The 13,329-nt window shown below is 34.6% G+C and overlaps 1 protein-coding gene across 3 annotated transcripts in view; it reads right to left on the bottom strand.

Moving 5' to 3' along the window:
• LOC149546614 (protein LIKE EARLY STARVATION, chloroplastic) overlaps positions 1 to 1,917 on the bottom strand; it is a 46,309-nt gene extending 44,392 nt beyond the window's left edge. The window contains exons 1-3 of one of the 3 annotated variants that reach the window (XM_089791303.1): positions 1,418 to 1,849; positions 944 to 1,063; positions 66 to 810 (exon numbers count right to left, since the gene is read on the bottom strand). In XM_089791303.1, the coding sequence (XP_089647429.1) occupies positions 66 to 669 (604 nt within the window). In that variant the 5' untranslated portion in view covers positions 670 to 810; positions 944 to 1,063; positions 1,418 to 1,849. Of the gene's footprint in view, positions 1 to 65; positions 811 to 943; positions 1,064 to 1,313 lie in introns of all 3 variants that reach the window. The other 2 variants (XM_089791304.1, XM_089791305.1) reach the window with 2 other exon arrangements.
• Positions 1,918 to 13,329: the final 11,412 nt, after the last annotated feature.

Genomic DNA, 13,329 nt, shown 5'->3' with positions numbered 1-13,329 from the left:
GAGAAAATGAAGAAAGACGGGCCAAAGCTCCATTAGCTTCCACATACGGGCTAAAGAGTGATTACCTTCTCCCAGACCTGCAACGCCATCTGCTTTTTCCGACAAGAAGCCTTCACCAGCATTTGGAGAAATCTTTGCAGAAGAAGGGACAATGGAACTGGAATGTCCTTGACGAGGGTTTTCTGCTATCAGAGCTCTAGCTGCTGCAATAGCTGCAGCTGCCCTATCAATCACCTGAATTCTCTGGGCACGGTCTCTTTCCTCGGCAGGAACTTGCTGTATTTTCTCAAAGTGCTTGCTTTTTCTCTCTAACGCCTCTGGATCTTCAACTTCATAGTTTTTATCTCCAAAGGGTTCTGGAGATGAAGGGGAAGAATTCTGATTTTCCATTTTACTCTTCCATAGGCCCAAATAAAACCCATCTTCATTACTTGGTCTGTCTTTAAGGTCTTCCTGGTCAGCAGAACTAGCAGTGATCTGCACCCTGTACCGTGTTTGTGCTTTCCACAAAGACCAATTCCTCTGTTTTTTATTAGACAATCCCAGTGCTTCTCTATGTAACGTAGTGAGTCTAGCACCAGGGAAAGTACCATCTCTGATTGCCACATTCTTTGCGACAGTCAAGCCATGAACTCTTCCACCTATAAATGTTCTCACCTTATCTACCATTTTCTCAAAACTTATAACCCAGTAAGTACAATTAACCCAATTCAAGACTCAATGAATATGCTCAAACTCAATCCCCAGCACCCAATTAAAAAAATGGAATCGCAGATGAACACATCCAAAGACACCCGGGAGTAAATGAACCTGTAAGTTGTAACAGACATCGGAAATCATAACTTGTACACAAAATACTAAATCAAGACTACCACACGAAACTCGAAGAAATCTTATTTAGAACTGTATGCAAATATAAACAATCTTCCAAACGAGTAAATACCTGCATTTATCATACAGAACAACATGATATAAAGAACATTAAAGCTATCTGTTTTCATTTCTCTCGATAGTCCTCATAAAATGTTGGCACTCAACTCCTCAAAACTCAATTAAAATATCCCTATCAAGCACCCAAATGCTATTATTATATTTTATATTATCATGACTCCACTAGTTCTCCATAATACATGAATTATGAATGGAATAGACTTATCTACTAAAACACATTCATTATTCGTTCATATTGCTCTCTTCTAATGCATCTAAGCAAATTTAATTCTTTCTATGCGAGTATGAATATTTGAAGGCTACAATTTCTTTGTGACGGATCCAAAAGTATGAGATGCAACAACTAGAGTTTGGTTTCTTACAGTGAATTCAGTAAATACACAAACATGTTCACAAGCTGCACTAGCAGTCGATGTCCACATCCATATGCGTGCACAGTTATACATTCATGTGTATGCAACTTTACCTTTGTGCGAGTTCCTTGCCCAGGAAAATGGGTTTGTGGGTCTCCCTTCAGAATCTTGACAACCTTCATTTTAAAGTAAGCCTCGATGCTTCCCAAGATGGTTAAGGAACTTCCTGTTAGCATTGTTTTCAGTTTGCACCCTAAAAGCTTCTTTAAAACTCGTTACGCGTGTATGAAAAGGGCAGAAGCAGAATACGAAGGAAGATTGGGACTTAGTTTGAGTCCGTCGATGAATGCATGTGGATTTCTTAAGAGGAGGGAAAGTAAGTATTCTAAGATTAGAGTTCAGAGAAGAATAATCAGGTCGACTGGATGTGAGGGTATGGACATCTAAAGTTAAAGGACATCTAAAGTTAAAGGAGAATAATAAGTGTTGGGCATGATGTCTTTGTATTGATGTGTTCCGGTCTTAACATCATGGTTCAGTCGCTTAAATGGGCTACGAAGAACTTCACTTCCATCGTATCTCTTTCAATGCCTCTGAAGATATTTTTTGAAGAGATTTTTTCATTTTTGTTGCCTTCTATGATATAGTTGTTCCACCCAATAAGGTTCAAATATTTTTTCCAGTTGTAAGTTTTTTATTAAGTTTGAATAGTTGTAAGTTTTTTATTAAGTTTGAATATTTTGATTTTTTTTTGAAATGGGAAAAAGCTATTTAACTAAAATCTTATTGGCCCTCACTAATAAGGGAGATAATTAATTTTTGAAACAAAAAAATGAAGAAAAAATTAAAGCATTAATTGTGCAATTAATGAATGAAAATATCATAAAAGATGGTGTGACACTACATTTACTTTATCATTTCAAGAATTTCAGAATCTAAATTCTTTATTATGATTGAAAATATCATAAAAATAATGTGACACTACATGTACTTTATCATTTAAGAATTTGAGAATTTAAATTCTTTATAAAGTTTGAATATTTTTATTTTATTTTTTGAAAAACCATAATAGTATTTAATTAAAATCTTATTAGATCTAACTAAATAGTAATGGAGAAATTCAATTTTTAAAATACAAAATCAATGAAAATTTAAAATTCTAACTTTTTCTATTAATTGTGCAATTAATATAATTATTATAAAAGATATGTCACACCACACTTCACTTTAGCATTAGTCAAATTAATAATAATAATAGAATGTGCTAACTCAAAAAAATTTGATTCATTTTGTTGTTAAAGCATTATCTTTTAAAATAATTAAAAGTAATAAAAACTAAATAATGTAACAAAAAATTTTAAAAACTAAAAACTAAATAATGTTACAAAGAATTTGAAAATGGTAGTTATTGTAAGTACAATTATGCTTATTGTTTCTTATTTAAAATTTAAAATATCTTATATCATTTTTGGGTGTCAAGTTGTTCATTAAATATTTTTTTATTAATAAAAACTTACAATGCTAATTACTAATGATATTTTGCAATATATATTGAGAACTATTAAAAAAATATTATCTTTTATTGAAATGTACCTATTTTCCCATGTGAATGAGTATAATTATATTATTTAGTCATTAAATATAAATTTTAGTTCTAATATTAATTCAAATTATTTAAAATATATAAGCTTCTCAATTATGCTAGTTAAATATTCTTTACATTTTTCAATATTTTTAGTTAAATATTTTTTATTATCAAATACAACCTTTTACCATTAGATGAAAACGTCTTTCAAATTTTCAATAGTTCTCCTAAAAGTTCAAAAAAGGATTATACATACACAAATTCTATTTTTTTTTCCTTCAAACTTGTACTCATATTTACAAAAAAATAACATATCATGCTTAATTTTTATTTATGAATTAAAGACCAACACCAAAAACTTATTTCCATATCCTTGTGCCAACAACACCACCAAAAGTAGGAACTTTGGTGCTTGCGCATCTTGTTGGATGTGTATATGGTGGTCATGTCTCGGCTATGTCAATATTCTTGTTCTTGTTCTTGTAATGGAATTGTTAGAGGTTAAATGTTAAAGGTCTTACAATAGTTGATTTACAACCATTTTATTAGTTAAAAGTGAGAAGAGATTAAAATGTTGATAATAATCATAGAAGCAAAAGAAATTAATTTCACAAGATATAAGATTAAAAGATTAAAAAAGAATAAGACAATTAGACAAAGTAACGAATCAAAAACAATAAAAAAATAGACAAGACCAACATAAACAATTATTGATCTTTGAGTAACTTAGACATTTAATAGACTTCATCTATCATTCAAAAACTCAAGTTTGTCTACAAATAAAACTTCTTTAAGGACAATAGCTCAAGACCTATCAACTACCTTTGATCTTGATGTGACAACCAATCTTGCTATTCCCCCAAGCTCTCTTAAGGTTTCTTTAGGTCATCCACTTGACCAAGTAGGGTTTCTACTCACACTATGCTCCTTAGGATTATATCCAAGAGATCCTAAAACATTCAATTGGTGCACATGAACTAGGTAGAACAAACTTGCTTGCTAACTCATCAACATCATAAGTAACCCCAAATGTTCATATGACCTTTCAAATGGATGAATGGCCATCTAAGAAGGTATTTAGACTTCCTTCAATGTCCCTAACCACAATCAAACTTGGAACCCTAATTGAGTTCCATCAACCAAGCCAAAATGCATCCAAATGCTTGCAATAGGGCTACAAGCAATTAGCCCTCCAACTAAGGTAAAACCCAAATATCTTGCAAAAACCCTTAACAAGGGGTAAAGCAAACCACTATTCTAGACACCCTTTTCAGAGAAATAAAGGATTTTGGGGGTCTAGGGTTCTCAATCTATTCGTACAGTATGGGCACAATTATAGCCTTAAAACAAGGGTTTTGAGGGTTTGGTAGACAATTTGATACAAAGAAGGTTTTCCCTCCCTTAGGGCTTCTCTAAATGCTGCCCACTTGGATTTGGGTTACACCATAAAACCTTCTAACATATTCCAATTTTTGGTTGAAGCATCACAAATGTTCAACCTCTCAAAATCCACTTGCTCTGCATTGTGATCTCTAACCAAGTTACTAGGACTTGCCTAGGGCATCACTTCAAAAATAGCTCTTCAGCATTACAAGGCCCCATCTTCACTATACAAAATGTACATGGAGTCATGTTCCAAATCCCAAAAGGTCATACCAAACCTACGGTGGGAAGTGGCCCTATGACCCCATTTTTGCAAACAACCTAATTCAGAACAGCAGGCTAGTGAAAAAAATAATAATTTAATCAAGCACCCAAAACCTTATGAAACAAAAAACTAAGTTTGTACAAAATCTCAAAAAAACCTACTTTAACACTTCTAATCTAAAAAGATCCAAATCTAATCCATATACAAGCCAAAAGAACTTAAAAGCATAAAATTGTTACTAAGAACTTGCTGCATAGTCCGTACAGTCCAATCACAAATTGGTACTTCACAATGGCCTCATATAGGCTTACCATGAGTGCTCCTAACTATTTTAGACAGTTATCTCCTCTTCTTGACAAATTTGCACCAAATGCAAGAAAAGTTGTTAATGGTGTCATCAACAACATTGACAATAATTGAGCAACTTTTGCATCTTGTTAAGTTAGACCCTCAAACTTTCTCAAAAGGCCATAAAACTTTGCATAATGTCCAAATAGCACTTTGCTACACCCTTAATATTGGTGTATATAGGGTTATGAATAGTCAACTTGTGGTTATCTTAATCCTTATCTAAGTCATGTTATCATTATTATATTATTATTTAGGTAGGTAGGTCAGCCTAGGTGTTATGTAGGGTTGTGTCTATTCAACCTAAGCATAATTAAGTATATATAGGAGGTTGTGAGTCTTATTTCAACATCATATTATGAAGTGTGTTCTCATTGGAGATATTTGGAGGTTGCCCCCTTGAAGTGGCCTATTACTCTTAGTTATTATCAAGTATTTATATAATATTTCATATTATTTCTTCTATTGTGCAAGTTATTTCATTACAAGTGGTATTAGAGCATGATCTTGGCACCATAGAGGCAAGATTTTTTCAATTTTTGAAGACCATATTAAAGAAGCTATAGTCCAAAATTTAGAGGAATTTGAACAAATCTAAGAAAATTATTATAGAATTACTATTTTTACACAATTTATTGAGATCTTCATATCTCTCACATCATGTTGAATTGGAGTATAACTTGTATTGTGACATAGGCAAAGGGTGAATAACTAGGGCTAAAGGCTCACCCAGCTATCCAAACCACCCTGCAAGAGTTAACACAATGGAAGCAAACACAAAGAACGACAACCAAAGGAGGAAGAAGAGTGAAATACTTTTATTGACTCATCAAAATATCTTCATACATGCCTAGCTATAAGGCCTTCTAGCTTACGACCAATTACAAATACATTCACATTCAAAGATCTAACTGCAAATTCGCACCTTCAATTTTGCTCCCTAATCTTCTTCTTCAAAAACTTACCTAACTCTAAGCCTAAACACTCTATATATAATTTCCAAAATGGCTTATAGATTATTCTAGAACATTACATAAGAGGAAGGCTGACCCAACAATGGTCTGGATGCATCCCAAGAAAATATCTTAACATAAATGTCGCGAACAAAAAATAAATCCTGCAAGTTAGCTCGCAAAAATCATGTCCAAATGTTGACATTCGGCATACACTGGGTAACTTGACACATGAAGAATCACTTGGCATACATTGGGTAACTCGGTGAATGATGAGTCACTTGGCATACACTGGGTAACTCGGTGAATGAAGAGTCACTTGGCCTACACTATGTAACTCAGTGAATGAAGAGTCACTTGGCATACACTGGGTAACTCGGTAAATGAAGAGTCACTTGGCATACACTAGGTAACTCGACGAATGAAGAGTTGCTTGGTGTACACTAGGTAACTCGATGAATGAAGAGTCACTTGGCGTACACTGGGTAACTTGGTGAATGAAGAGTCACTTGGCGTACACTGGGTAACTCGACGAATGGGTAACTCACTCAATGAAGAGTAACTTGGCGTACACTGGGTAACTCAGCAAATGAAGAGTCACTTGGCGTACACTAGGTAACTCAGTGAATGAAGAGTCACTTAGCGTACACTGGGTAACTCGGGGAATGAAGAGTCACTTGGTGTACACTAGGTAACTTAGCAAATGAAGAGTCACTTGGCGTACATTGGATAACTTGGTGAATGAAGAGTCACTTGGCATACACTGGGTAACTTGATGAATGAAGAGTCACTTGGTGTACATAGGTAACTCGACGAATGAAGAGTCACTTGGCATACACTAGGTAACTCAGTGAATGAAGAGTCACTTAGCATACACTGGGTAACTCAGTGAATGAAGAGTCATTTGGCGTACACTGGGTAACTTGGAGAATGAAGAGTCACTTGGCATACACTGGGTAACTTGGTGAATGAAGAGTCACTTGGTGTACACTAGGTAACTTGGTGAATGAAGAGTCACTTGGCATATGCTAGGTAACTTGGCGAATGAAGAGTCACTTGGCATACACTGGGTAACTCGGCATCCACATGCAAAATGAACAAAATTAATTTTCTTGAATCATTGAGATGTCACAATCTGAGCGGAACCCAACTCAGATTGAGAAATCCATGAAGCATCTTCAATAGGCATGTTCTTCCACTTTACCAAATGTTCATAGTAATCTTTTCCTCTTGTGCTCCTGCCAACTCTTTGATCCAATATCTGTTTAACTTCTTCAATCTGCTTCTTAGGATAATCTTCTACTACAATAACTTCATCATCTAACTCATGATACTTATAAAAATCAGCAATATTGAATATAGGAGATATATCCATGTCATTAGGTAACTCAACTTCATAAGCATTACCACTGTCAAAAATTTTCAAGATCTTACAAGGTCCAAATTTCTTCATCTTCAACTTACTGTATGTTCCAACTGGGAATCTTCCTTTCTTTAAATGAACCATCACCTCATCACCAAATTGAAAATCATGGTGTCTTCTAGATTGATAAGCATTCTCCTTATACTTCTGATTACTTTGTTCCAACCTCAACTTCACTTCCTTATGCAAAGACTCCATAAAATCAGCAAATTCTTCTCTTGTAGTGCTTTTCTTTTCTTCACCAACAACATCTCTCAAATCTGATATACCTCTAGGATGCATTCCAATAACAATCTCAAAAGGTGTATTCCCTGTACTCCTATTCACAAAATTATTATATGCAAATTCAGCTTCTGTCAATACCATCTCCCAATTACTTGGCTTATTCTTAACTAAAAATCTTAGCAAATTGCCCAAGCTTCTATTCACAACCTCTGTCTATCCATTTGTTTATGGATGGAATGTAGAACTGAACTTTAGCTTAGTACCCATCTTCTTCCACAAAGTCTTCCAAAAATAACCAACAAATTTATTGTCTCTATCTGAAATAACACTTCTTGGTAATCCATGCAATCTCACAATCTCTTTAAAGAAAATTTTAACAACATGCTCAGCATTTGATGTCTTCTTACATGGTATGAAATGAGCCATCTTAGAAAATCTTTCCACTACAACAAGTATAGAATCATATCCCTTCACTGTCTTAGGCAATCCAAAAACAAAATCCATACTGATGTCAGTCCAAGGTTTCTCAGGAATAGTAATAGGTGTATACAAACTAGTATTTTGACTCACTCCCTTTGCAACTTGACAAACTCCACAACTCTTTACAAATTTATGAACATCCTTATACATTTGTGGCCAATAATATTTCTCTTTCAGCAAACTCAATGTCTTATCAATTCCAAAATGTCCAGCTAATCCACCACTATGCTTTTCCTTAATCAGATTCAACCTCATAGGACTTTTAGGAATACACAACTGAATACCTTTGAACAACATACCTTCTTGAATGAAATATTCATCATATTTACTTATGTGGTCTGTCAGATTTGGTGCTTTGCACTCTCTCCACGTCTTAGAAAAATTAGGATCAGCATCGTACAATTCTTTCATTTCATCAAAACCAAGAACTTCAACCTTCATTTTTGTCAACAAAGAAAGTCTTCTACTCAATGCATCAGCAACGCTATTAGTAACTCCACTCTTATGCTTAATCACAAATATAAAACTCTACAAGTACTCAACCCACTTCATATATCTTTGACTCAATTTATGTTGACTTCCCAAGTATTGTAAAGCTTTATGATCACTATACAACACAAACTCTTTAGGAATCAAATAATGTCTCCACTTCTTCAAGGCTTGAACAATAGCATAAAATTCTCGATCATACATAGAATATTTCATTTTAGCATCATTCAATTTTTCACAAAAGAAAGCAACGAGTTTACCTTCTTGACTTAATATAGCTCCTATTGCATTACCACTTGCATCACATTCAACTTGAAATACTTTGTTGAAATCAGGCAAAGCCAATACAGGTAATTCAATAACCTTTTGTTTCAAAATCTCAAAACTCTTATCAACTCCATGTGTCCACTTGAATTCCTTTTTATCTCCCTTCATTGTTTCAGTCATAGCATTACAAACAACATTGAAAATCTTTATAAACTTCTTGTAAAAACTAGCCAAACTATGAAATGATCTTACCTCACCCACATTCTTAGGTGTAGGCCATTCCAAAATTGCTTTAACCTTCTCAAGATCCATCTTCAATCCATCAGCTAAAATTAGAAATTCCAAATACACAATCTCCTCTTGCATAAAAGAACACTTTTTCAAATTAATCAGCAACTTTTCCTCTTTCAACCTCTACAATACTTGTCTAATATGCTCAAGATGTTCTTCCTTAGTCTTACTGAATATCAAAATATCATCCAAATAAACAATCACAAACTTACCCAAAAATCTTTTCAGAACTTCATTCATCAACCTCATGAAAGTACTAGGTGCATTAGTCAAACCAAAAGGCATAACCAACCATTCATACAAACCATCTTTTGTCTTGAAAGTAGTCTTCCATTCATCACCTTCTCTGATTCTGATTTGATGATAGCCATTCTTCAAATCAATCTTGGTAAAATATTTTGCTCCACTCAAACAATCCATTATATTATCCATCCTTGGCATAGGAAACCTATATTTCACTGTGATTTTGTTAATAGCTTTGGAATTAGTACACATTCTCCATTCCCCATTATTGTTTGGTGCTAGTACAATAGGTACAACACATGGACTCAAGCTTTCTTTGATCAAACCTTTATGCAACAACTCATGCACTTGTCTGTTAAGTTCTTCATTCTCTGCAAGTGTTAATCTATATGGTGCTTTGTTTGGCAAGCTATCTCCAGGAATCAAATCCATACAATGACTTATACTTCTTATTGGAGGTAAACTATTAGGAATATCATCAAGAATAATTTCTTTGTACTCATTCAACAATTTGGTAATTTCTACTAGCACTCGACTATCACTATCTATTATCACTCGGTCATTACTAGCTTATGCTGCTCAGTCATTACTACCAACACTCGGTCCTCTAGGAACTATGGCAAAATAGACTTGATTCTCTTTCATTTCCTTTTCAAATTGTTTCCCATTAACCATGCAATTTTTTACAGTAGTACAATTAACCTCATTTGGATTTTCAATCAAAGGCAACAATTTTTGTTTCTTCCCATTTACCCAAAGAGTATATTGATTCAATCTTCCATCATGTACAACATATCTCTCATATTGCCAAGGTCTACCCAAAAAAATATGACAACAATCCATGGGAATAATATCACACAAAACTTCATCAAAGTAATGTCCAATTTTGAACTTCACAAGGCATTGCTCACTTACCAATATCTTATGCTCATCTTTGATCCATGAAACATGATAAGGTTTGAGATGTTTTAGCCTCTGCAACTACAACTTGGTAACTAGCTCTTCTAATGCCAAATTTTTTGAACTTCTAGTGTCAATGATCATTTTGCAGCATTTTTCAGCCATCTTACATCTTGTCTTGAAAAGACTTCTCCTTAAAATAGGTTCCTCGTCACTTTCCTTATTACATAAGGTTCTTCTCACCATCAGATTTTCTCCAACCTCAGGTCCACTTGGTGAACCCTCATCATCTTCTTGAATCATAGCATTTCTATTGCCTTGCCTACTTTCAGAGGATCTACATTCAAAAGATCTATGTCCCTCTTTACCACATCTAAAACAATTACCATGAAATCCACCTCTAGAATAGGAATTACCTCTTCCTCGGTAAAAATTAGTGCCTCCTCAATAATAATTACCACTTTTTCATTCAATCTTGCCTTTGTCATCATTCTTCCATTCAAATTTGCCTTTATCCTGCATAGAATTGTAAAATTTGCCACTTTCTCCATAAGATCTACCTTTGCCTCTCTGGAATCTACCACCTCTACCTCTTTGTCTTTGTTCATGCTTCTTTGTCAAGATCTCCTCATATTTCAAGGCATATTGATATGCTTCTTCTACAGTTTCCAACTTCACAAAACTTATTTCATACTGAATTCTGGATCTCAATCCATTAATGCACCTTGCAATTTTCTCAACATCATCATCCACATATCCATATCTGATGTCCAATCTATAGAATTCTTTGGTATATTCTTTCACAGTCATGTCTTTTTGTTTCAAATTTTGCATCTTTCTCAACAAGCTAACTTGGTAATCAACAAGAAGGAATTTGTTCTTTACCGTGTTCACCATCTTTGGCCAAGTTCTGATCTTCTCCTCTCCTCTCCTTTGTCTATCAGTTTGCAAGTGCTCCCACCATAGTGATGCATGACCTTTTAACCTAGTGACTACAATCTTCACCTTTCTATTATCAGGAGTGTTTTCATACTCAAAGAACTTCTCCATATCAAAGATCGAATCCAACATAGCATTGGTATCTAGTTTTCCATCATAAGGAACAACTTCTACAGTAGGCTTTGAATTTTCCCAAGATGATATTTGCAACAATCTTTCCTCATCTTGATCTTCTTTAGGTTCTGGATTATGGTTTGGTGTTGTTGCTTCATCATCACTTACATCATCAAGATGTGCTCCTCTCCTTTGGGTTGTCTCCATAGCATCTAATCTGGCTGTAATTTGTCTCAACTGATCCAATATAGCATTATCAACATTATTTCCTCTACCATGAACTATCTTTACAAATCAAGTTCCTACAAGATTGTAACCCTTTGCAAGTTATAAGTCAAATTCACAGATCTGCCACCCTATAACCAAATCCAAATTAGGGTTCTACAGATCCAATCTCCACAAGGATGAACCTCAAGCTCTGATACCAACTAACGTAGGAAAAGGGTGAATAACTAGGGCCAAAGGCTCACCTAGCTATCCAAACCACCTTGCAAGAGTTAACACAATAGAAGCAAACACAAAGAACAACAACCAAAGGAGGAAAAAGAGTGAAATACTTTTATTGACTCATCAAAATATCTTTGTACATGCCCAACTGTAAGGCCTTCTGGATTATGGCCAATTACAAATACATTCACATTCAAAGATCCAATTGCAAATTTGCACCTTTAGTTTTTCTCCCTAATCTTCTTCTCCAAAAACTTACCTAACTCTAAACCTAAACACTCTATATATACTTGCCAAAATGGCTTACAGATTATTCTAGAACATTACATAAGAGGAAGGCTGACCCAACAACGGTCTAGACATATCCCAAGAAAATATCTTAACATAAATGTCGCGAATAAAAAATAAATCCCTCAAGTCAGCACGCAGAAATCATGTTCAAATGCTGACACTCAGTATACACTAGGTAACTCGACACATGAAGAATCACTTGGCATACACTGGGTAACTTTGTGAATGAAAAGTCACTTGGCATATACTGGGTAACTCAAAAAATGAAGAGTTACTTGGCATACACTAGGTAACTTAGTGAATGAAGAGTCACTTGGCATACACTGGGTAACTCGATGAATAAAGAGTCACTTAGAATACACTAGGTAACTCAATGAATGAAGAGTCACTTGGCATACACTGGGTAACTTGGTGAATGAAGAGTTACTTGGTGTATATTGGGTAACTTGGTGAATGAAGAGTCACTTGGCATACACTGGGTAACTCGGTGAATGAAGAGTCATTTGGCATACACTTGGTAACTCGGTGAATGAAGAGTCACTTGGCATACACTGGGTAACTTGGTGAATGAAGAGTCACTTGGTGTACACTAGGTAACTTGGTGAATGAAGAGTCACTTGGTGTACACTGGGTAACTTGGTGAATGAAGAGTCACTTGGCATACACTGGGTAACTTGGCGAATGAAGAGTCACTTGGCATACACTGGGTAACTTGGCGAATGAATAGTCACTTGGCATACACTAGGTAACTCGGCATCCACATACAAAATGAACAAAAATGAGCAGGATAACAAGGCAACCCAAGATGCTCTTGCATCATATTGGGTTTTTTAATACATAGTAGATGAGCATAAATTTCAAAGCTTGGAGAAATTGAGAAAAAAAAAGCAAGATATAGAAAAATTAGGAAAGTTCTCTCTCAAGGCAGCAAATTTGCTAATTTTTATTGGGATTTTTTCCAAGTAAAGGTATCTTGGCCCTACTAAGTTTTAGTTAATTTTTTTTTTTTTTTTAAATTAAAAAAATTAGAGAATTTACATTTCATTTGTGTGATTTATTTTAAAAGTATTGGTTTCCATCATGTTGGGGCCTTCAACAAGAGGCAAAAAGAATGCTACCACATCGAAAAAATCCTCTGATCAAGATTGGGAAGCAATAGAGGATAGTAATCCCAATGAGGAACTTAGTAAGTTTAAGGAAGAGGTTAAGAGGGATATCTGTGACCTACAAGGAGATATATTAGATATACGAAGCATGTTAAGCACCTATATGAATGAAACAAGGAAGGATCTCTCAAGCAATCAAGGTGAAACCTTCAAGTCAACTATTAATGACACAAATTTTAATAATCCTATGGGATCTAGGATTTTTTTTCCAAAGGT

Source organism: Cupressus sempervirens, chromosome 7 (assembly GCF_028749045.1).
Source record: "Cupressus sempervirens isolate cs-2001-9-10 chromosome 7, ASM2874904v1, whole genome shotgun sequence".
Classification (NCBI taxonomy): Eukaryota; Viridiplantae; Streptophyta; class Pinopsida; order Cupressales; family Cupressaceae; genus Cupressus; species Cupressus sempervirens.
This window is presented reverse-complemented; position numbering and strand designations above follow the sequence as displayed.